We start from the raw sequence: 26,072 nt of genomic DNA, 5'->3' as shown, positions 1-26,072 counted from the left end.
ACACACAGCACTTTCAGAAAATCAAGCTCATAAGGTGTTTTAGTTTGGGCTCCCAAATACTGAGCCATCCAAAATCACTAATCACCTTTGAAAATCTTGGCCTTAAGATTGTAAACTCCCAAAGAAGGGATTGTGTTGTTTGTATAGAATAACATAACATGTACAGTTACTGTTATTCTTTATATTATAACATATTGCAAAGAGGGAAAAATGGGTTTGTGCGTTGTTCTTTAGGGCTTGTCTACACTACAGAGGGAGATCAATCTAAGTTACGCATCTTCAGCTATGTGAATAGCGTAGCCGAAGTCGACGTACTTAGATCTATTTACCGTGGGGTCCACACTATGCGATGTCGACTGGAGATGCTCTCCTGTTGACTCCCCTTGTGCTTCTCGTTCAGGTGGAGTACAGGAGTCAATTGGAGAGCGATTGGCGGTCCATTTAGCGTGTCTAGAGGCGCTAAATCGACCGCCGATGCATCGACGCTTCAAACCCCTGGTAAGTATAGACAAGCCCCTAGAATGTATAAAGAAGGCCTGAATTTTACTTTATTTTTAATCCTGCTTGTTGTGTTATATTAGAAATTCAGGTATTGTCTGCTCTGGAGAATTATGACTGGAGATCCACTGAACGGATATGTCAAGAGGGTGAAAGCTTAACAACAGAGAAGAGACTTTTAATCAAACTTTTAACAGTAGTTTCTGTTTATTTTTATTAACATGTTTAATTTCAATGACTAATGAACATTTTGGGGAAAGGACATCTTTTTTAAAAAGATTCAACACCTCTGCTCTTTCAATGAAGCAGTGAGCTAACAATATGTCTCCTCAGATATCCAGGAGATCACTTAGCAAAAAACAAAGATGACCAAAGCTGACATTACTGATACTTAACTTAAGTAGTAAAACAAACCATTTTTAAACCAATCCTATCAGGTCTTTTGTATGTCACAAATAAATGAAAAATGTCACACACCCAATTTTTAAAAAAAAATCTTTTGAATATGAATGCTGGTAAGAAGGTCTAACGTTTTAATTTATCCTGGATGGAAAAAGGAAGTTTATATAATCCATTTTCCCACCAGGATAAAAAATGAATATTAAATTTTCCTGTTAAAAAAAACCACCATTATCATCCACGCCTTCAGAGAGACTTTTCAGACTTCAATTCCCTAGATATTATCCAATTCAATAGTTCAGCATATCAAACTTCCAATGCCAGAATAAGCTTGTCCCCTCCCAAACAGAGAATATAGCACAGTAAAAATAACTCAGTTGTTCTTTCTACAGCACTGATTCAAGTGGGACATCTCCACTTCTCACTAAGTTTTTTTCTCTTGCCTAGTCTAAACTTTTTCTTCCTTAGCTTTAGGCTCCATGCTCTACCATCTTTACAAAATTACTAACTTCTCTCTTTTGTTTATTTACCATGAACATATTTATAGACATATCTCCCCCCACATCTTCACTTGGCTATGAGTTTAACTCCCTTGGGAAGCTGCATTCCTTATTCACCTATTTCTTCTATATGCATTTTTCCCCGCAACTGAGAATGGCATACAATATTTCAGATGCATTTACGCCAGAGTTAAACTGAAGAGCACTGTTAATTTCCAGTTTTACTTAAAATTCTCTCATGTACATACACTTGAAATTTGATCATGATTTTAGCAACTACTGTCTCCAGATTCATGATAGCTAAAAAAGCAATGCTGTTTACTATTCAGTCTTACATCCCACGTTTCAAGTGATGCATTTATTTCTAACTAGTCCAAAGATATTATCTGCTAAATTCCACCACAGCTGCAGACACAAGGAAGCAGCAAGATAGAACTACATGATCTTAAAGCATGCATGTGACCAAATGCATCTTCAAAATGTTACTGAATGTTACTCATGTAAAATCTCAGCAGCACCACAAAAGCAAGCTAACATTTTCTCTTTTTTTTGGTTCTCTCTCCCTGTAACATTGGAGGCCATTTGAATCTCATGATGATGATGTTAATATTCTAAGTAGTTCCCAATTTCTATGTTTATAAGAAACTACAGTGCCACAATTAGAGAATATATTAATTTCCAAAAAAAAAAATTCATTATAAAGGTAGAAGAAAATCCTCCAGCAGCCTGGGACAAGTAGTTCTGCTTGACCACAGTACTAACCACCTCCCACAAGTCACTGCAGGTTCCCTCTGGAACTAGCTAATCATAACATTGATTCTCTTCCCCTCCACTGCAAGGTACCTCTTAAGTAATGTACTAGGAAAATGTCAAGTACATCTACAGATTATTGCTGCACTTGGCATGCTTTCTCTCAACACATTATTGAACAGGAAGTTACAATCAAGAAGAAAGCTGCAGCTGAGGAAGAGAAAGGTTAAGAATACCTGTGACTGTCAGCGGTGTAATCAAGAATGTCAGGATGGAATCTACAGAGTGAATGCTGGTCAATGCTGTAGGTTGGGAGGATTAGAGGAACTTCTGGTCACCTTCTGGTAGAAGAGCCTTGTACCTTCCCACCCACCCTCCTAAAGTTATTTTTTTTTTATTTAATTTCATTGAACTGTACATTATGAAACCAGGAATTGTTCATGCCAGCAGTAGCATGAGATTTTTCTGGGAAGGGAAACAGTAGCAGAGGTACAAATATTAATGTTTAAGTCCTTTATCTTACAATCTGCCAGGGCTGGAAACTCTTTGGGGGATATGTAATGAGAAAGTAAAACAATTCGATCCCTGGGTCAATAGCGTTAGCTGTAGGCAATTGGTTTATCTTTCAGAATACACTAGAAAGATCTTGGTAACTTGGTATTCATATTAGTTGGTAAGAAATCAAAGCAGAACAATCACGCAGAGACATTAATAGCATGTTTTAGAAATCACACTGCAATAGCAAATCATAGCAATTCCAGCAGCATTAATGTTGTTTCCATAGGATGCAACATATCTCTCTAAGCCTGTGACAGACTGACAGTAAGCATCAGGTCATTCCTGAGAATGAAGAGGAGCTAACATCCTATTCAGCCTATATGATGTTTGATGCAGGAATTGTCTTTAATTTTGTTTGTTGAGAGCTCAGCAACATGGGGCCTCACACAATCCTGATTAAAGCCTCTGGGCCCTACCTTCCTACACATAAATAATAGGCACTCTAAAGACCTGTTTCAGAGAATACAATAGAAAACACACAAGTAACTATATGGGCTGAAAAGCATTTATGAATAAAACAGTTTATGAAAGTCTGTCTTCAAGTACATAGTTTATATGTGTAACATTAAGAATGTGACTTTGTAGAGATATTATTTTAGTTAAATAACTAAATATGATGAACTAGAAAATGAAGCAAGAAAGAAGGTTGGGATCTAAGCCTTGTGAGACAGTTATTTTACTAGTTCGTCTCTAAAAATTTGTTCAGAAGAAATTATGCAACACATGTGCATTTAATATCAGAAGTTTTCTATTTTTCTTTTCCAAATACTTAGTTCAAAGAAAAGATCAGACAATGTCAATGATAGGTAGGTCTCAGATAGTTGTTCCCCACCCTATTTTTTGCTCTAATTCCTTTGCTTTCTTTTCTTCCTTCTCTTTATCTATGAACTTTTTACTTGAGATGTCCTTAATTATATCTTTTTTTAGCTGAAAGAATTCAACAGCAGCAGACTTTAGTACAGTACACTGTAACAAATGTATTAAAATCAAATTTACAGTTTTAATCCTCTATGTAAAACATTAACAGATTAGTAAATAAAGTATTGGATCAATGCATAAAGTTAAAAAGTTAGCCACCCCGTATGATCCCATGAATTACTACACCAAAGTTTATATAATCATCAAATGGTGATCGGGCAATTAATTTTGATTTAAAAATCCAAGGTAAATAAAATGTTTTCCATAAAATCCTAGAATCCCAATTCTGCAACTGAATATGCAGAGATGGATCCTTACACCCACAAGGCCCCATTGCAGTCAGTAAGGCTCCATATGGGCCTGGTCACAGGATCTGGCCCCTTAAATCATACCAACACTGTAAATTTGATTTAATATGCATTACTGTACTAAAATTGTGTGTTATCTAATTCTATTTAGCTAAAACAGAACTGATAAGGACATCAAAGAAAACATTTATAGATAAAGTGGGATGGGGGAAGAAAAGCCAGGAAAGAATTGTAGAAAGGAAAAACCCCCACATACCTGAGACCCACAAACCTAAGACCTACATACATAAATCCTCAAGAGCCCTCTTTTCTTTAAGTTAAGAACCTGGAAAAGAAATCTGAAAATTTAAAAAAGTTTAAAAAGTTAGTTTTTAAAAAAATCTAATTGAATTCTAATTTAGAGACGAAATAGTAATTTAAAAGACTTATCTGATTAGGCTTTCTCAAAGGTTTTAGTACCCTTGAATGTCATTCTTCCCACATTTTCCTATGGATGAAAAAAATAAGAGGACATAAGAAAACAAATTCAGAAAGGAGAATATGGTGAATCACTGAAAGTCATTCCTTTTGGGGGACGGTTCTAGTGTGTTCTAATTCAAACTACAACTCTAATCTTGACTTGTAGGAAATCTGGAAATTACTGTACCTTAAGATTTGGCATGCAAAGTTAACGCTTTTTAAAATATATTTGTGGTTTTTAAGATTACCCAAATATCTATAAAATCTAGTGTTGGGGTCTTGTTTGAAATTAATTGGACTGATTATTTTATCCATTTTCAAATACAGAGGAGTCTCCAAACAAGCCAGAGTGTACCTACCCCTTACATCAGTGTCACCAACTGGTCGATCCTAGAGGATCTCCCTGTCGATCGTGATCTCCAGCGGTGCAATGTGGATGACTCTAAGGAAGACTCCCTGCCAACGCCGGACCCATGCCACTGCCAGAAGCGGCCAGTGCAGCCCTGCAGAACAGGGGTTTCCCTCTGCGTGCTGCTCCTGCCTGCAAGCACCACCCCCGCAGCTCCCATTGGCCAGGAGAGCCTTGCGGGGAGGCTTGCAGAGAGGAGCAGTGCACAGAGCCACACCACTGCCCCCCAGGGGCCACAGAGGCACATTGGCCCCTTTCAGGACAGTATGGAGCCGAGGTAGACAGGCAGCCTGCCTTAGCCTTGCTGTGCCCATTGCCAACCAGAAGCCGCCAGAGATAAGTGCTGCCTGGAGGGAGGCCGCACCCCAACCCCCATCCCTGAGCCAGCACCCCATACCCCCTCCTGCATCCTGAACCCCACCCTGACCCCCCTTCCAGAGCCAGCACCCCAAGACCCCTCCTGCACCTCAACACTTTGCCCCAGCCCAGAGCCTCCTCCCAGAGCCAGCATCCTGCACCCCAACACTCTGAACCAGCCCTGACCCCCCTCCCAGAGCCAGCACCCTATACCCTGTCCTGCAGCCCAACACTGCCCCAGCCCGGAGTCCCCTCATGCATCCAAACTCCCGCCCAGAGCCCACACCCTCCTGAACCCCAACCCCCTCCCCAGGTTCAGCCCAGAGCCCCCTCCCACACTGCGAACCCCTTGGCCCCAGCCCAGAGCCTGCACCCCCTCCTGAACTCCAACCCCCTGCCCCAGCCTGGTGAAAGTGAGTGAGGGTGGGGGAGAGCGAGCGACAGAAAGAGGGGGGGATGGAATGAGCGGGGTGGGGCTTTGGGGAAGGGGTGGGGCCTCTGGGAAGGTGCAGGGCCAATCCTGGGTTGCCCTTAGATTCCAAAAGTGATCTTGGGTGTAAAAAGGTTGGAGACCACTGCCTTACATACTACATATCCCTTACATACTGTCATGCACATGTACAACAAGGTCAGTTAATAGTGATGATAGCTCCCTAATGTTAGTATTCTCAAATGTTTTTAATAGCAGTGGATATGTGAAAAAATTCTGTCTGTCAATGCAAAGGACAGTCTGAAAGCAATTGCTTGTGTATTTAAACCAGATCTCAAATGACCATAAATGCAGTATGTAACACTAATGCCTCACAAGAATATACAAGAGTTTGAATGATTAACTCAACCCTCACACATCAGATGAAATGCTAATGGCCCCAAGCTGCCAATGTTATCTTCCCTGATCAGACTGGTAATTCTTTTGTTTTGCAATTCCTGTCATATTCTGAAACTATTCATTCCCTAAAACACTACCTGATCTCCATCCTGCACCTACTGAAGCAATCCCTCTGAGATCCTATCATCTCACTTATGCTAAGAAAATTGCTCCTACACAGGGTCACCCCTCAAGCTTCCCCAGTCCCACAGAAGACACCTAATCACATTTCTGATCTGGCTTCTTCTACTGCAAGAACTTACTTTTTTTCCATACAGGGCATTCTAAATTTAAAATTTGAATTTAAGTAAATTAAAAAAAATTATATTTCATGTTGTTAATAAAAATACTTTGTTCTATTTTCTCTTTCCAACATTTGGGGTTTTAATAAAATATAGCACAAATAGCTCTTCTGCGAGAACAAAATAGGCTTGCATGCTAAGCTACATAAAAGAGTGAAGGCTTTCAGTTTGTTACAGTGTACCACATTAAGAATTTAAACAGTTTGTACAGCGTAATATACATCCAGAGACAACCACGTCATGTAGTGTCAACCTGGAACACAGAACCAACTTACACAAGAAAGTTACTGCACACAAGCAGATATCCAAATTGTAATTAAGGCATTTCACAACGAGTGTGAATCGGTCCTTCTTCACATCATTGACTAGGAAAAGACAGAATTTCATAGGCCCAGATTATACCATCTCAGCCACAAGAAGGTGAGAAAACTTTGCAAAGAAATCCTTGTTGAGATTCCTTCATAAATGTCCTGTCAGGTGATGGGGAGAGGGGAAGGGATGGGGAAATCCTCTGCAGCCCATGGTAAACTTGCTCTTTAATCTGGTAGATCCCATGGGATGTGCATGAAAGCACAGTATCCCTGCAGCAGTTCTGGCAGTGCTTCCCCCTCCACATCCCACTCCAAAACTCCAGTCATAGTACATTAAGTCTACCCCATCCCACTCCTGTACCACCCTGCCTCTACCCCCTTTCCCAGTAAGGATTCCAGACTACATGAGGAACCATCCATACCATGAACTGCAATGAGGAGAAGAGAGGCACCTGTACTCTTCCCACATGGATGAGCTTTTTGACGTAGAAAAACATCACAACACACCCAAAATAGTGAAGATGTATTTTCCTCATGCCCTTTCTGTAATTTAATTGACCAGGAGGGTTGATGTGTTTGTTCTGGGATTTTTTTCCCCAAGAAAATTTACTCCTGTACTGACAAACTTCAGCATAAACATGCAAAATTTTATGCTGAGCTACAAATCCCTGAAAAACAGCATTTATCATTTCAAATATATTTGACATTATTTGCAGCTATGTTCATGAGTTGTGATGTCTGTAAGGATATTTCTAAAGCATCCTTGCAAAACTATCATGAAACTTTTACTCCTAGGGGAATTTTGTGCCACTGCACGTGTGCAGAATTCATGTCCCACACAGATTTCTTTGCTTCCCTGCAGAAAATGACAGGGAAGCAAAGGGAAGCTACAAGAGTGGTCACAAGACTCTCACCAACAGCACAGGCACACCGTTTTGGGCGCCCGGAGCAGCCAGTGGAGATATAAATCACTGCCCGGGGGCGGGGGAGGAAAGGGGGGTAGGGGAGACAGACGGACACATGCTGGAGATGCCCTACCCTGCTCCGGGCTCAGCTGCTAGTCCCAGCTGGGCTGGGACAGGACAAGACTTTCTCTTGCCCTGCAAGGAGCGGCCAGGGCAGGGTCACACCCACCCCCGGAAACCTTTCCGGTTGCAGGAAGCTCTGCCCCTCCTCCCCTTGCTTTTTGCTGGCATCCCTCCTCAGCTGAAGGAGGAGGAGTCACTATATGGGGAACTGCTCTCCTGTCTGCCCAACCCCAGTGTATCCAAACCCCCCACATATCCAGACCCCCGCCGAGCCTCAGCTGCCTGTATCCAGAACTCCCGCACTGAGCCCCACCCTCCCTGCATCTGGATCCCCCCACTCCTACACCCAGGCCACCCCCTGCTGAGCCCCTCCCCTCGAACCTCTGCCTGGATCACCCAGACCAGGCCCCCGCACCCAGACCTCCACCCCACAAAGCCCACTCCCCCAGCACCAGGATCCCTATGCATTCCCCCACACCCAGACCATCTCGCTGAGTCCCAACCACCTTCACCTGGATCTCCTGCAGAGTCCCATTCCATCTGCACCCAGAACGCCCCCCTCCAAGCTGCCTGCATCCATATTGCCCCGCACAGAACTCTCTCGCTCCACACCTGAATCCCCTCACACTAATTGCCTCCAGACTTGGAGCCTGCTGGGCTGAGCCTGCTTGCCGCACACCTTGATCAGGAGCCAGGGCGTGTGAGACTGTCCCTCTCGCTTACTGTCTTGGTGCAACTGGCGTGGAGGGGCAGGGCTCCAGGGTGTTCCTGGGGTATGCCTGGCCCTTGCGCTATGTCAGGTTGGATGCAGCCTCACTGCTAAGTCCGTATCCCGGGAAGGGGCGGGGAGGGGCTGCAAGGTGCTCTCCCACCTCTGTGCAGCCAGTGGCCTGTGCTCCCCACTGCCATGCTGGAGCCTCCACATTTATTTATTGACAAATAAAATATGCAGAATTTTGCAGAATTTTAAAATACGGTGTTCAGAATGTTTTTTTTTTGGGTGCAGAATTCCCTCAGGAGTAAACTTTACTAGCTCAAGCACAGAATCTATTCTTTTATCATGATAAGAAAACTATTATCCTACTCACTTGCTAAAAAATTACATCCCCTGGCTGTCTAGGCAAGTAAATTTTACAAGATTACTCTAAGGGTCTGGTTTAAGGAACCCAATATAAAATTAATCTCCATTAAGAGTAAGGCCCTCTCTCATTTAAACTCAGGCTACAGAAAGTCATGTTTTTATTTGATCAAACCAAACATTTCACTGGTACCTCTGAATGATGCCCTAAGCTTTCATTGTCTGATCCAGAATGCTGATCATTTACATCATCTTCAACGTCAGACCCTGAATCTCGCTCATCTTGTACTGGGGTGGCTCCACCATCATCTGCACCAAATTAAAAAAAAAGTAAGATTCAGTAACATCTTTCAATATCTATAAAATATGAGCTTTTTGACATTTTTGCAAATCAGAGAGCCAACAGGCAAGACTCTCAACCAGAACTTCCAGTTCCAGAATTAAAACAATAGATACTGTTAAAAGACAGAAAAATACATCAGCAAGTAGTGGATTTCAGAGCATACAACCAGAAGCTACAGTACACTACCAGTTAAATGACAAAAGAATAAAATTTGCTGCTTTTATAGCAGTGCCTTTATCGGTTGCGACTCCCATCATCCACATTCTTAAAATGAATCACTTTAGATTATCTCCAGAACAAAATTTATCAGGAAAATTTGAGGTAGAGGCAAATCCGCCACTGTGATCCTCACTACTCTTAGAGACACAGGCCATAGAAACTTACAGCATAACAATGTGACCAACAGGCTCATGTGATCATCAAAAATACTATGTGTATCATAAAATCAATCATTTAATATTCAGTCACACTTAAGTAGACCTGTCACAGACCTAATGATGTTAATTACCTGCATGCTTTAGGGCTGAACTGCAGTTTTTGTACTACAACAACTACTGTTTAGAAACAGATGTAGTTAAAATGGTAAAACTCCCATGACCAGAGCACAATCAGCCCATATGACAGCTGCAGCCCATATGACATCCTCAGGGCCATCCAAGTAGTATATATATCAGGGGTCTCAAACACGCAGTCCGCGAGGTTCTTTTGTGTGGCCCGCCAAGCTCCCTGTGTCCCCCCGTCCCCCGCCCTGGTCTATCTCCAGGCCAGGGGTGGACAAACTACAGCCCGCAGGCCGAATCCAGCCGCAGGATCGCCCCCTGGCTCCCCGTGGCGCACCGAACCCTGCACCCTGACCCCCTGCCCTGAGCCCCCTGCCGCACCCTGCACAATGACCCCCTGCTGCACCCCACACTCCCTGCCCTGAGCCCCCTGCCGTACCCTGCACCCCTCCTGCACCCCCTGGGGGCTGGGAGGGGGTGGAGACTTCGGGGAAGGGGTTGGAATGGGGGTGGGGCAGGGGTGGAAAGAGGCGGAGTGGGGGCGGAGGCAGCGAAGGGGGGGTGTCAGTGATGAGGCCATCGGGCCAATGCACTAGTCTTCATATGGCCCTCGTGGTCATTTGAGTTTGAGACCCCTGATATATATTGCATGGATGCAGCCCACATATAACACAGAGAGCTGCATATGCAGCCCACAATGGAAAATAGGTTGAGAACCGTTGCTCTAGACTAACCACAATTATACTATATACACCAGTAGCTGCAGACACACTAGAGAGTTGTACCATACAAGAACTGCACAAAAGTGACATGTGGTCAAGCCCTCAACCATGGCTGTCTTAACAGCCAAAAAGGGTGCTTTCTTCCATTATATCAGCACAATCGAATTACTTTAACACAATTTCAAAGTCATCTTAATACTCATTAATATGCAGGCTAACACATTTGATAGCAAGTTAGTTGGTTGTGCTGTATCCTAGGGAGGAGTCTAGGACACAATACAGCCACCTAACTTCAAACATGCTGGCCTACATATTAGGTCCTGTCTATACTAGGAAAAAGGTGTCTTTTTAAAATGCAATAGTTAACATATTTTAAGAGTCTAGCAGAGATAGGACAAGCTGTATTTTTAACAAGTATTAGTTCACCTCAACCAGCTAACGTGTTAGAACTACAACTTGCCCTGACTGCACCAGGATTTTAAAACATATAAGCTATCATCTTTTAGAAGCACCCCCATTTTTCCATGGCAGACATGCCATTAATGAGAATCTAGAGGAATTTTTAACTGTGTGAAAATAACCTGACCGAGCTGACATTTGAAAACCCTTCTTTTTTGCTCACCGAACCAGGACCTTAAATCATTTGAGCTGATCAAGCTATAGCCTGCTAGGCTTCATCTAGACTAAGATTAGAGATGTTAAGCATATTAGCCAACAGTGCTAATTAACAAGTTTTAAAAATCTATTATGGACAAGGCACAAGCTAAACTAGTTGAGCTAAATTCTAGTACCTAGCATGTGTTAAAATGTGCTAATGTCAATGTTAAATCCTAGCTAATGCAAGACCTCTTGCTAGCTCAGCTGAGTGAACCTGGTTGAAGACAACATCCTCAATAACCTAGACAATCTACAATAATTCACCAGACAGTGTGATGTATGCGTCATTTTGAGGCTAAGATATCTTTGAAGACAGTTGTGGAGGTTCTATTAGATAAGTCAGAAACATCTACGTGTAATAAACAAATAGGATACTTTGTTTGGAAAGGTTTCAGAGTAACAGCCGTGTTAGTCTGTATTCGCAAAAAGAAAAGGAGGACTTGTGGCACCTTAGAGACTAACCAGTTTATTTGAGCATGAGCTTTCGTGAGCTGGAAAGAACTTTTTGGGGGGTGGGAGAGAAAGCTTAATGACCTGATTCTCAGAGATCCTGAGCTTCCATAACTCCTCCTGATTTAAAAATGTAAGTGATAGTAATGAGAACTTTACATAGTAATCGCTTTGGCTTTTGACAGCATCTCTCAACCACATGCTTAATTTGTCTCACCCATATTGGTCAACACCAAGCATGTCCATTTCCAAGCAATACAAAATAATCCGTCACCACTCAGCCTGTCACCCACGCACCTCGGCCCAAAACAGACCTGTTGCCGCTCAGCTCAACACCCAGGCATCGCCTCCCAAAGACAACCCCAGCCTTTCACCCAGGCCCTCCCAGCCAGGACAGCCCTCATCAGCACCCAGGATGTCACCCAGTTCCCCACCAAGGACAACCCTGTCAGCACCCCAGGGTGTCACCCAGCTCGTTGCCCCCGGGAGAGCCTCCCCGCATCAGCCTCCAGCCTGCCTCCCAGCCCCCCCGGAGCCCGCCTGTCACCGAGGCAGAGCCACGAGCGCACTCTTGGGACATGCCGCCCCTTACACCCCGCTCCTCTCTCCCCGGCCGAGGCGACCCCGCGCTCGGCCCACAGACAAGCCGTGCGGAGACAGGAGTCCAGCCCTCGGGTCGGAGGGGCCTGACCGCGCTGCCCGGGAAAAGGGGTGAGAATCTCTCCCCTGAAGGAGCTGCCCTGGGCCAGGAGCCGCCAGCCCAACCCTCCACCCCCCAAAACAGTGCCTTTCGCCCCGCACCTGACTGGTCCCCGCCGTAGTACTCCGCCTCCATCGCGGGCCTCCGGCCCCCGCCTCCCTCTCAGGGCTCGCAGGCTGCTGGTGGAGGGGGCGGGGCAGGGCCCCAACTTCGCGGCCTAGTACTGGGGACCTGCCGCTCCGACCCCCGCGCCGCGTACAATCAAATCCCTGGCGCTTCCTACTGCTGCGGGCCCAAAATGGCGCCTCCCCCGCACCCTCACAGACAGTTCGCGCGCATGCGCTGCGACGACCAGTGGGGTCAGAGGGCAATGCACCACGCTGCTGTCGCGAGAGGTCAGGCACAGAGAAGTCTCGCGGCGCTTTGGAGGCGCGCGCGATACTCATTGCTAGCCGCGCCCAGCGATGAGGGGGCCGCTCTCTCTGTCAGGGCCAAGTCAGCGGGAGGGTGGAGTCGGGCTAGAGCCGCCTTCATCCGTCCCCTTGAGCCTGGGCCTGGCGGAGACCAGGGCCTCACTGAGCGCCCCTGGAGCGGGCCCTCCCCAGCAGGCCCCTCAGGGGACAGCACAGGGCATGTCTGGCCCCGGGTGCGGCCCGTGACAGCGAGCCCGGCCCCTCCTGTGTGTGACACGGAGCAGAGACCAAACTAACCCTGAGCGACATAATCGGCATCGTTTATCTCTGTGGATGAATACATCGTTCTGTGACACACCCCAGCTCGCCCGTATCCTATTGCCGTGATTCTCAACCAGGGGCCCCTAGCGATCTTCCCGGGGTACATCAACTCATCTAGCTGTTTGCCTGCTTTTACAACAGGCTGCATAAAAAAACACTACCGAAGTCCGTACAAACTAAAATTTCACAGGGACAATGGTTTGTTTATACTGCTCTATATACTATACACTGAAAGGTAAAGTACAGTATTTATATTCCAGTTGATTGTTTAAATTATATGGTAAAAACGAGAAAGTCAGCAATGTCTCAATATTAGTGTGCTGTGACACTTCTATCTGATTTTGTAAGCAAGTAGTTTTGAAGTGAGGTGAAACTTGGGGGTATGTAAGACAAATCAGACTCCTGAAAAGGATATAGTAGTCTGGAGAGGTTGAGAGCCACTGCCCTGTTGCACTAATGGCTGCTAATATGAATAAGTAACGGGTGTATATATATAAATGGCAAAATACCTCTGAGGTCAACCCAGGTTATGCACCTATGCAGCCCTTAGATCCGAACAGGAAACAGCAGAAGGGTAATTAATATGCATTCTTCCATCCTCCAGTCCCATCCGAAACACCATATCCAAAGCGTGCCCAGGCTTGTAAGTGGAGTCTACCAACTACCTGGGACCATCCAGTGATTTTTACAGCAGCCTTGAAAATCTAAAGCAAAGCAAAAGAATCACCATCTGGGTGGGTGCTGGAAACCCAAGAATTATAGGCATTGATGAACTCACTTCCACTATAGCAGGGTTCTCAAACTGGGGGTCAGGACATGGGGGGTCACGAGCTTCCAGCCTCTACCCCAAACCCCGCTTTGCATCCAGCTTTTATAATGCTGTTAAATATATAAAAAAGTGTTTTTAATTTATAAAGGGGGGGGTTGCACTCAGAGGATTGCTATTTGAAAGGGGTCACCAGTACAAAAGTTTGAGAACCACCGCACAATAGTATGGAATCTAATTAGCCCAGCAAGGGCCTCTGTAGTGGAGCAGGTTGACATGAACATCAACACCAATCCTATCCTATCATCATCCTAGGCTTCACACGTCAGATGGAGACACTCAGTTTTAAATAGATTTGAGGTTAGATGCACTCTGGCTCTCAGCAGCCTTGGTTATACTGCAGGGTGACCCCAAAACACTGCCAGTCCTGGATATTCCTCAGAAATGTATGTCTTTTACCGCGCAGCCCTCTCCGAGAAAGTACAAATGTTTTAAGTCCATTATTCCTTAAATGGGATAATATGCCCGCTTATTATCTCAAATAGTTATTCAGACACTTTAAACACACTGCATTAGAGAAAACAATAAAACAGGTTTATTATCTACCAAGAGATTTTAAGTAAGTAGAAGCAATGAGGTTATAGAAATGGTTACAAGAAAAATGAAGATAAAAGATAAAATGTTTACTAATGTCTAACAGATGTTTACTATGTATGTCAGATTCAAGCAAAGTTTCTCACCACATGCTTTCAGCAGTTTTACTGACCAAATGAAACCCTGTAGGTCAGGACCCCTCCCCCAGAGTCCAACGAATGCTTCCTTTGTCACTTCAGGTGCAGTGAATGTGATGGGCAGAGAGAGAGAGAGGTCCCTTGGGGTGCTTGTCCCTCCTTTTTATAGTTTCAGTCTCCCTCTTGAAAAACATTTCCAGCTGGGGACTAGGAGACAAAGAGTCTATGCGGACAGATGTTCCCTGCTGGCTTTTTCTCACCTGTTTGAGCTTTCTTTGTTTCCATCCCTGCTTAATGACTCTGTTTACTGTTTCAATCCAAATTAAGGCAAAAACAAAAGAATGTGTGGAGGACAGACCTGCCGACTTTTGCCTGCGCAGGGCTGTGGGGTTTGGAACATGTGATAATAACATCATCCAGGGAAATCTTATAACTTCACATACAGTGTTGCCACACATTTTACCAGGACAGTAGTGACCAGCAAATTATGAGTTTTCAGTGATGCCTTACAAGACATGTCTTGTACAAAAATTATTACAATATAGGGTATAGGGTACAGTATAGGGTATGAAGAGGCATATGTTTTGTCACAGCCCCCTAGGAAACCTGTCATACAATGAGATGAGATTTCCTCTCCACTGGACAATGTTCTGGAAGCTTATACTATGGAGCTGGGCATTATGGACATGCCTAAGGAAGAGGTGAATGTCAATGACTATTTTGCAGCATCTGTAGATTACCTGTAGTTGGTGCATTTATATCCATGAACATCCTCTGAGTTGAAGGGATGAATGTCTCTCAGGATACATCCTGCTCCTGCTGCCATACCACAGCTTGCCAGCTGTTGTGCCACTCTCTCATTGGCTGGTCAACAGATGTCCCTCCCTGCCCTTTGCAAAAAGCCACATGGACTTCTTCCTTCTCTGTGAGCAATCTGCATAGCTGCAGAAAAATTTGTCACTTCCAATGAGTTGCTACCTCACTGCATAGTTGTACGTCAATTCCAATAAGATATTAACGGCATTACAGCTCCGTGTGTATAGTATTTGCATGCCTATTTGTGTGTGCATGTGTGTTTGTGCCTTACAAGCTAGAGCTTGCCCCTCAATTGCCCGTAATATCTGCTTCTAATGCTCTGTTGGCTGCATTCCAACGGGAAGGATGGAGAGACACTCAGACCATAATGGGATTGCACAGCAGGGGAGCATGACCTGCCTTCTAACAGCCAGAGTGAGAAGCCCCATATTGTGTGAGTGGAGGAGTGCAAGGCCACGGATCCAAAAGCCTCCTGGATCTGCTTTTCAGCCCAACAGCATGAAGTGGCTGGAGTGAAATAAACCTTCCCTAAGAGAGAGAATGCTCAAGAAAATCAGGGGATGTATTTGAAAGTCCTTTGCTGGTATGTACTTTTCTTTTTCAGTCAGCTTTTCGTCTTTACAATGTGCCTTTAGACTTAACTACAGACATCAGTGATTTATAGCTACAAATCTGCTTAGGTAAAGGGAGGAGGTTAATGGGCAGTTACCAAAGGCTCAGGTTTCTGGATGAGCAGTAAGCGTTTAGTTGTTACACCCAGAGCCACAGCTCTTCAGAAACCCCAGAAATGTGATTGGGACTAACCTGAACCTATGCTCAGCATCTGGGATTCTGTGATATGGAAATGCTGAGGCCTGTGTGACTTATCCAAAGACAGAGAGGAAATGACAGCACTAGTGCCATGTGCTATTTAAACCCTCTGATCCAGAGAGAAATCTCTTAAGTAGGGAACTGCTGGGAAGAAACAGTTTCGTCAATGGATGTGCCTACTGATCTATTGTTCTCCAAAGCGGCAGGATTATTGTCACCTGGATTACACAGATTTTAACTTGTCACATTTCTGACCATTTATTCATCAATATTGACCAAACTGTCAAAATTATTACCATGTCTCTGCTTAACTTTGTCACCACAAATTACATCTATAAATGTGTCTGAGTACTGCAGAGTCCCATAATCATCAATGTGCTGAGCAATTAACATGTCCACTCACTGCAGGGCAGTCCTAGACAAATTCCTCTTGCCTCTCCACATCTGTTTACTAAACTGTGTGCAATCTCCCAGAGAACAACTTTCACACCCACTCATAGACATTTATACTGCAGGGTCCCTTAGCAAACAGCCCTCCCCCCACAATCCATGCTTTACAAAGCCCCTTGTAGGTGCTTCTCCTTGGTATGTCTGCACTTGAGCAGTCTGGCCTATGTTTTTTGTGATCCCTTTGTGCTATGCTTGCTGTGCTAATCCACGGTGGTGCTGCGTCACACTTTCAGTACGTACTTCAGATTTATGATGACGACAACACTTCCTACAAGCGTGCAGTTTGTTTTCATAGGATCACTCAGTCTTGCATGGGCGGCAAGTAGCATAGGTAGAGGAAGGCTATGCCTCCCCAAACAGCCTTGTGTTGCCCTGTCCATGCTCTGCCCTGAAGCTCCCTCCTCTGCCTGCTTCAAGTTCTCTTCTTGCTGTTCTGTGGCCCAGAGGCTGGGGCCAGTGTGCACAAGGTCGGGAGTTGGGTTCATACCTTTCTGCCCGTCCGTCTGCCCAGGTCTGAGGGTGCTCGGGCCATGCCGCCTGCCCAGCACTCCAGAGCTGTGGCCACTCCGGCCACACCACCTGCCCGGTGCTCTGCGGCCACTCCGGCCATGCCACCTGCCCGGTGCTCCGGGGCTGGATCCGTGCTGCCCATCTGCCAGGGGCACACGGGGCGGGCTGGAGGCCACGCGGGGGCTTGGTGGTGCTGCAGACAAGGGGAGGGGCAGGGCCTTAGGCAGGTTGGAGGGGTTGGGTATTAAAACCCAAACATAACAGAATGGATGGAATTTTATCACAAGATATGAACCTGCAGTGCTTCAAATGTTTCTTGCTGTGGTTCTTTGAAAGATTGCACCTACAGTATAAGTATTTGAATGTGGAACTACCGTAAAACCCACCAAAGTGCATATATCATACAGCAAGGTCTTTCTGTTTTTATTAACTCCCCACCCTCCCAGAAATGCATCTGGGAAACTAGAAACTAGAATAAAAGATATGAATATATTACAGTAGAGCTGTCACAGATGCTTAGGAATTCCAGTAAGGTACAGTTTACGAAGGGTATACAGAATAGTCAATAGCAAGGAAAGCTAAGGAATAGTTAATCCACTGCATACAATGTTCTAGGCTATACACTCACATCTGTAGGACAACTGAACCTTCAGTGCTCATCCATGCTGTTTTTGTATTTATCACTCATGTACAAAATTTGATGACATTTATATAGTAGCTGGCCATTTGGCTTTTACAGTCAGGATGAATGCTGCTTAGTAAGAAACTTCAGTAACAATCCCCCTCAGAACTCCAGTTTGTCACCTAGATAGCAGTTTATACAGCTTTAAAGCTAGTGAAACAACACATTCTAATATGAAACTTTATATGTGAAAGTTCATTCTGGAGTGGGTCTCTAAATTGGTATTGAAGTAGCTGTGGTGGATGCTAGAAAGAATATGGCAATAGTTATTTGACTAGGTCCAATGGCATGGGACTAAGTGCTAAACCAATTTGAATCTGGTCAAAATTCAGACATAGTACCTCAAATTACATGAGACCAGATCCTCAGCTGGTTTAAATCAGCATGGCTGCTTAGAGCTTCTCTAACTTATGTGGTCTAATAATGTTCCCAAGGGTCCTTTATGCTGGCTGGGGATCACCGGAATACAGGCTAATCTGGTGCAGTGCAACTGCCAGTGTGGGGCTTCCACACTGCCTATTTAGGGCAGCTCTGTGATCCCTTAGTGCTTCAGCAGCACTGCAAAGGATTTCTTTCCACCAAGGCTAGGATCTGGCCTGTAGAATTTACTATAGACAAAGTGCAACACTTCAGCGCTCATCTCTTGATGAATAAATAAGTTGCAAAATTGTCTTGATGTAACCAACCTAAAGTAAAAGTGTTAGTTCTTCCAACTCTTTCCAGGTGTGTTTGTGCCATAATGGCCTTGCATGAGGCTCCAGTAGAAGACAGGCAATGCAGAACTCTTAGTACAGCATTTCTCATTCCTGACTGTCCAATTGCAGCTGATCGTTAGCTAGGTACTCCCTCTGTAGAATTCACTTTGTTTCAATACATTCTCAGCACAGATCATGGAAAATGTAAACTGTTCAGACTAATTTACCACCCCATTCTCATTCCCTGTTGATTGTAAACCCAATGTCTGACGTCAGCTGCTATGGGACTTCACCGGCAGATGATGGCAGACAGAAATGCTAGTACAACTTTAACAATTCCCTGTTTAAAGAGAAAGTTTTAATCGTGTGTATCCTTAGAGAGAGGCATCAGCATATTGATATACAGGGCAGACTCATCACCTTGAGATTGTACAGTCTTTACTAGTGTAATCATGACAGTCCTAACTTTTCTTGCATTTGCAACATTGTGGCAAATGACAATACTTATAATATTAACCTGGCAACTAGAGGCAGCTGCTGAAACATCCTGACTCGTAGGGTCTTGCTCTGGCTGGAGAAATCCTGAATCTGTCTCCAAAATTGCTCATGTCTGGGACACATCCCTTTTTCCTTCCCAGCTGTCATGCCTGGTACTGGAATAGTAACAGTACTCCCTGGAGTGCAGTGCTGGGTATAAGTCGCAAAGCCCAGATGCACCCAAACTCCAGTGGGAGGTGCCGGCATGAAGGTGCACCCTCCCGATTCTGATCAAGGATAGTCACTCTTTAGTTGCAGCCTCGCATCCCTTCCTCCCATGTTCCCCGCCCCAGCACAAGATTCCTCAGCACAGTTAGGAGACTGAGGCTTGCTTTCCATCCTAGGATGTTTGTGCTCCAGGGAGCAGACAAGGGACCCCACTGGGAACAAATGACCCCAAAGGAAGAGGACAGGCAGTCCTAGCCAGCAGGAGAACCTCTCCTCTACCAGCCACTAAGAGAGGTACTGAGGAAGAGACACCTGCTACCCCACCTGGTTCCAGTGAGAGAAGTGCAATGGGAGTGGAAGGGGAGAAGAGCTCCCTGGATCCAGTGGGAGAAGCAGCCCTCTTGATCCCTCTTTCTCTAGTGAGGGAGGTCAGGGGGTGGATGGAGACCCACTCAACAGTGTCCCTCCCTCAGTGTGAGAAGCTGCCATGGGGAGCAGAGAGCAGATGCTGAGTTCTATCAGTAACTTCCTCCATTTCCTCCACTGGCCACACAGAATACAGCAGGCAGCAATAAAGCAGCCAGCGTAGCCTAGGGCCCTGCTATTTCCCTCCAGCCTTACCATGGCATGCCCAGCCACCATTCTGTAGCTGTGGAGTGGGGCAAGAGAAGCAGGTGTCATGATCAGTGTAATCAGGGATGGCTTCATAAGCCAGGGAAGCTGTGAGTAGGTAGGCTGAGCCTCGGAGAGTCCCAGTGGGGCTGGAGAGACCCCATTAAGAGAGGGAGAACGTGCCATTCTGTTCACGTCAGGAAAAAGAAGTTCTTAAATTCTGAAAACCTTTTGCCTGGTTACCCAACATAAACATCAACGATCTGGCTTTGGCAATAGACATGGGCTTGCATTGCAATAGTGCTACCCTTTGTGGTGCACATACTCTGTGGACTGATGGGGAGGGGAGCACAGAATGGGCACGTCGGTATCAGCTGTAGCACCAGCATAGTTCAGGCAGCTCAACTGTTCAAACCATCTGTGATCTAAAGGACATTCTGCACATTGATCACGCTTCCCTTGTGGTATTTTACACATCTACATGTACCTCAACCTCACCAGCTCTCCCTGCGTGCCCAACCCCAAATGTATGTCCCCTGACCAGCAAGGTTTGCTAGTTTCCACACTGTCATGTGCCAGCAATGCCCCTCTGCCATGTACATTGGCCAGACCGGACAGTCTCTAAGCAAAAGAATAAATGGACACAAATCAGATGTCAAGAATTACAACATTCAAAAACCAGTTGGAGAACACTTCAACCTCCCTGGACACTCAATTACAGACCTAAAAGTTGCAATTATTCAACAAAAAAAACTTCAAAAACAGACTCCAGCGAGAAACAGCAGAACCGGAATTAATCTGGAAACTGGACACCATTAAATTAGGCTTGAATAAAGACTGGGAGTGGATGAGTCATTACACTAACTAAACACATTTCCCCGTGCTAATTTTCCCCCTACCGTTACTCACACCTTCTTGTCAACTGTTTGAAATGGGCCATCCTGATTATCAGTACAAAAGTTTTTTTTCTCCTGCTGATAATAGCCCACCTTAATCAATTGGTCTTTTAAGAGCTGGTAATGGCAACCCGCATTTTTTCCATGTTCTCTGTATATATACCTTCGTACTGTATTTTCCACTACATGCATCTGATGAAGTGGGCTTTAGCCCACGAAAGCTTATGCTCAAATAAATTTATTAGTCTCTAAGGTGCCACAAGTACTCCTCGTTCTTTCTGCTGATACAGACTAATATGGCTACCACTCTGAAAACTGCCATTTGTGACTCTCTTCGTGATGAGCCATGCTCTCCCCTTGGTTGTCTTGTGTTTCCAGTGCTACTGGGAGCTTCCCACAGAGCTGGAAAAGGTCTCCTCCTAATGAAGTGTTACAGCTGTAGCTCCTCATCTCATGTCTCCAGCACAGCCCTGTTCCACCAGTGATTGGTTGAGGGTCAGACACAAAAGTCTGTAGCTGGTGTAAACTGGTGGAGAGCAGGGCCTGGAACAGTTTCTACCTGGGGAAGGGTTGGTTTGTCTGAGCATCTCTCCAGCAGGTGCAGCAAAAAACAACCACCCATGGCTGTTGTTCTTGGTCTGTGGTAGCCCCCTGTCTGTGCTGGAATGTCCTCCACTGTTACCTCTGACCCCAGCAGCCATTTGCAAAGGTGGGCATCACTGTCCAGGGGCAATGCATTGGAGAGAAGCTTAGCTGTCCCCCAGTTTATGGGAAGGGGAGGGTGCATTGGCATTACTACTGGGATACTCTGTGTGGCCAATATTGATGGCTCCATCTTTCACTCCAGCCTCTGGCTAGCAGGAATCCAATTAATGTTAAGTCAAGCCCTCTCCAGCTTCTGAAAGCAGGAGCAGGACCATTAGCATGTTTTCTCTCTCTTTCCTCCACCTACCCCAAGCCTCTTGGCTGCTGTGAAGAAAGTTAGAAGGGGGAGACCACAGAACAGAGCTCCCTACTCCTCTGCTGGAAGCGGGAGAGCTCCCTCTTCTGCTCCAGCTGCTGCAGTGAGAGTTTTCCTGTCATTTCAAGCTATTTAACCAGTAGGTGTGTGTCTGCTACTCTACCCACTCCCAGTTTCTTGGTTGTCATGATTTGGCAAGAAGCGGGGGTCTCTCCTCTACTCAACATTTCCCCCATTTCTTGGCTCCTGAGATGTGGGTTGACTCTGCTGCTTCTATCCCCTGACTCCATTTTGGGTCTTTTTCATCTCTGAATAGCTCCAGCACCTGTCTCTGCTGCTGCTCTGAGCAGTCCCAAGCAAAAGGCCTGATTCATATCACTTTTCAGAACCTTGTGGGCAGCACTAATAGCACCAGTGAAAACCAACAAGGCGCTGCTTGCTTTTCACTGTGCTGCAGCTTGGAAAAATGATGAGCAGCAACATGGGCACTGTTGCTGTCTGCAGCCTTAGGAAGGCAGCACAGAGGAAGTTGATGCCTTCTTTCTCCCATGCCCCCATTTACTGGGGAAAGTGCCCCACTGATCAGGGGAAGTGGCTGAGTGGATTTTTAAGCCCTGCATTTTTAATAACCAAAGTCCGTCTCTGAAAAAGATTTTTTAAATTCAGAGGGGATTCTCCTTTCAGTCACACTTGTGTAAATCCGGAGTATTGTCCGTTGCGGCCATATAGATTTACACTGGTTTGAGAGGACATAAGATTCTGAGTCTTTAAGGTGTATCTGTTCTGGGAAGCTGTCCTCGTGGCTGGATGGACTGGAGCTCCTAAAGGCTGGATTCTCCTCAATGGCAGTCTTTGTCCTCTTGTATGATGGAACTCCATCTCTCTTCTAGCCAAGCCTCAGAAACTAGACACTTGACTTCCTTGCTCCTACTCTGAGGCTTTCTCCTCTTGTCACCAGAAGAGGAGGTACAGTAAGGCCTACAGGGAATCCAGTCCCTTGCAAAGAAGTACCACTGAGGAGTGTCAGTGGGGAAGAAGGCCCGGCAGATGGACCTGAGATCTTCCCCTCCCCCAGTTCGTATTCTACAGCCTCCTGAACTCCATCCCCGGCCCCTCACAAAGCCAAAGGACTGCCTAACCCCTTAATACACTTTTCTTCCTTCAGGTGCAGTGACTTCTGGGTGGAAATCAAAATGCCCCTTTTTGCATCTTGATTATGGGTAATGACAGCCTGAAAGGATTATTTTTCAGCCACGTCTTGACTTCTGCGTTGTTGCTGGAGGGCTCCTTGGCAGACTGGGGCGGTAGTGAGATGACATTTAATGAGACAAGAGATTGAAAACTGAGCAATCAAGAGGGCTCGGACTTCGAAATCAAACTGTTCACATTTCGGGGCGGGGCTGGAAGGAGGATAACACCTATCTAAACATCGGAATCCAGGGCCACTGAATCTTTCACAGGGATACTTGTTCTCCCAGGTGTTTGTCAGGCATTTGATTACATTGATATATAACAAAACAAGAGTGTTTTAAATAAACTGACTAAAAATCCCTTCCCCTTTACCAGGCTGCACAGGCATAAACCTCAGTTGCTCCCTCACAGTGGCTGGTAAGGGATGTCTTGAGTTTATTTTCCATTCTTGAGCTCTGTGGCCTATGAAGCAGGAGAATCAGACCCAAGCCTTTCCCTTTGGGATGCCTTTCAGGAGTCTGACAGGAGCCACATGCAGTGGAGAGGCTAAAGTTTAAAGCTCAGGCAAGCATTACGAATGAGAGCGATTGACCTCACCGGTGCCTGGAATCCCTGGTGTGGAAATGGAATAAATGCTGAACTGGGGGCAAAGTCCCATAATAAATAACTGTGAAAGGCACTTCAGTTACTTCCTCCTTTTTGCCACGGAGGGCTGACACGCAGGGCGGGATTCCACCACCAACTTCATCTCCCTTTTCTTTCCCACTCTGCTATCCGTGAGAGAGAAGAAACACAGCAGAATCAGGCAAACAGCAAAATCTTCCGTGTGAACAGGTACCTCCCATCCTTTTCGGTACCATTCAGACTCTGATTTAGAGGGTTAGCTTGCTCAGGTGAGAAGAGCAGCAAAGACATGCACTGCAAAAAGCAATACAAGCAAGGAGCGGGGAGAGCATTTGCTATTAATACTGGGTAAAAGAAGAAATTTTACTCTTGAATTTGAATCTGAAATCCATAAAAACTAAGAGGCTTCCCAAGAAAATTCCTGATGAGACTCGAAGAGAGAAAGGGTAGATCATAACTAGATGCCACTGGAGAGGCAATTTTCATGGTGGTGTGGGGAAAGATTTCTGGGGAGGTAGGGAGTGGAAGTAGTTGCAGGAAGCACAACTAAAAGATGGACAGAGGGAGCCCATTCAAACCAAGAAGTAAAAGGGAAGGAGAATAACTGTTGCACTTGTGTCCAAGATCATGAAAATGAGTTCCTGATAGTGCTGAATAAGCTAGGGTGTTATGATGTTACAGATCAGTTGGGGACCAGGACTGGTACAACTGGTAGCTGCAAGCTGAAGTTTATATTCATATTTTTCTGGATTCATGAGTTCTGCAGATTTGGTAACTAGCTATAATTATTCCAGTTTATAATGGTTATAAACCTCTAGCAAATCAGTATTAGTGTTGCAATAGTGACTGGTATAGTTCAGGATGAGATTCCTCTTTGCATTCTGATTTCAGTTATGACATTTTAAAATCTTTTGAGCTGAAATGCACATTCTAGGCTTTGAACTATAACCTTCTTATTGGAAAAGTTGCATATATATAATAGTTAAGATAGACAAACATATTGTTGGGGAAGAGGAAGTATTTTTCAGCTATTAAGTACATTTTTCAGACTTTTTCGGCATTTGAAAAAAAGAGCTTTCTAAACTTCAAACTTAGCATGTACTTAATGATGACGTGATCTGCCTTGTTTGGGGGATTAAATGTACTTTTGAAATAATAAAGGTGTAGCCTTTAGACATCATTTGCAAAGCAGGCACACTCCTTTATTTTCTTTGACTTCACAAAATGCTTCCAAGTACAGTTTTCCAAATATCTGTAGATGTAAATTTTATCGACGTGTAGCTACGGTCTCAATTCTGCAACCACATACACACATCCTTAGCTAGATGCACTGTGAATAGTCCTTGGAAGTAACTGGGGCTATTTGCTGTGTGCAGAGTTAAGCATGTGCTTAAGGGGGGGCTTTGCAGTATCCACAGACCACATGGCTCATCCCTGCGCAGGCATCCCCATGCAGCCTATTGCTTTATATCGGGGGTGGCCAACCCTAGCCTGAGAAGGAGCCAAAGTTTACCAATGTACCTTGCCAAAGAGCCACAGTAATACATCAGCAGCCCCACATCAGTGCCTCTCCCTCCCTCCCAATCAGCTGTTTTGTGGCATGCAGGAGGCTCTGGGGGGAAAGGGGGAGGAGCAAGGGCATGGCAGGCTCAGGGGAAGGTGCGGGAAGAGGTGGAGTGGGGGTGGGGCCTGCAGAGCCAGGGGTTGAGCAGTGAGCACCCCCTGGCACACTGGAAAGTTGGCACTTGTAGCTCCAGCCCCAGAGTCGGTGCCTATACAAGGAGCCGCATATTAACTTCTGAAGAACCACATGTGGCTCCAGAGCCACAGGTTGGTCACCCCAGCTTTATATGGTAGCTTTTATTGTCTCCAGCTATCTTACTCCATAAAGGGGCTTAATTGCTCCTTTCATTTATCTGGAAAGAAAGGTGGTTAGCACACCCATTGGCTTAACCGGGCCTGAGATTGATGGCAGCCATTAACACCTTCTAGCATAATACTGTTCAAGGAATAGCAGTGAGTTGCTTGAAAGAAGGTGGTGGCACCTATCCTGATTTCTGTCATCGTAAAGGATCACAAAGCTTTCTTTTAACACTGAACAAGAATTATATTAGAATAAGGGCGAAAAAACAAAACAAAACAAAAAAGCTACATTCTCTCTGTTTCACTGTAGAGTTTCTGTGGCACCTTAGAGACTAACCAGTTTATTTGAACATAAGCTTTCGTGAGCTACAGCTCACTTCATCGGATGCATTCAGTGGAAAATACAGTGAGGAGATTTATATACACACAGAACATGAAAAAATGGGTGTTATCATACACACTGTAAGAAGAGTGATCACACTACAAAAGGTTCCCCTCCCCACCCCCGCTCTCCTGCTGGTAATAGCTCATCTTAAGTGATCAATCTCCTTACAGTGTGTATGATAACACCCATTTTTTCATGTTCTGTGTGTATATAAATCTCTTCACTGTATTTTCCACTGAATGCATCCGATGAAGTGAGCTGTAGCTCACAAAAGCTTATGCTCAAATAGGTTGGTTAGTCTCTAAGGTGCCAAAAGTACTCCTTTTATTTTTATTTATGGCGAGTAGCACCTTATTCTGTGACTTCACTGGGGCTACTCCTGGAATAAAACACCATTCAGCAAATGTAGAATTATCAGACTCTGGTTCTTAATGATATTTTGTAGTGCATATGCATGGTTCATTTTTGCTTAAACTTTCTAGAAAGATACATTTTGTGGAGCGAAGACCAAGCCAAAGAGCAGAAT

General features: G+C 45.1%; 1 protein-coding gene across 2 annotated transcripts in view; it reads right to left on the bottom strand.

Moving 5' to 3' along the window:
• IWS1 (interacts with SUPT6H, CTD assembly factor 1) overlaps window positions 1-12,442 on the bottom strand; it is a 29,568-nt gene extending 17,126 nt beyond the window's left edge. Inside the window, exons 1-2 of one of the 2 annotated variants that reach the window (XM_077825579.1) lie at window positions 12,217-12,442; window positions 8,937-9,052 (exon numbers count right to left, since the gene is read on the bottom strand). In XM_077825579.1, coding sequence (XP_077681705.1) covers window positions 8,937-9,052; window positions 12,217-12,250 — 150 coding nt within the window. In that variant the 5' untranslated portion in view covers window positions 12,251-12,442. The remainder of the gene's footprint in view (window positions 1-8,936; window positions 9,053-12,216) is intronic. The other variant, XM_077825578.1, reaches the window with a different exon arrangement.
• Between the last annotated feature and the right edge of the window lie 13,630 nt (window positions 12,443-26,072).

This window comes from Eretmochelys imbricata, chromosome 9 (genome assembly GCF_965152235.1).
Source record: "Eretmochelys imbricata isolate rEreImb1 chromosome 9, rEreImb1.hap1, whole genome shotgun sequence".
NCBI lineage: Eukaryota > Metazoa > Chordata > Testudines > Cheloniidae > Eretmochelys > Eretmochelys imbricata.
This window is presented reverse-complemented; position numbering and strand designations above follow the sequence as displayed.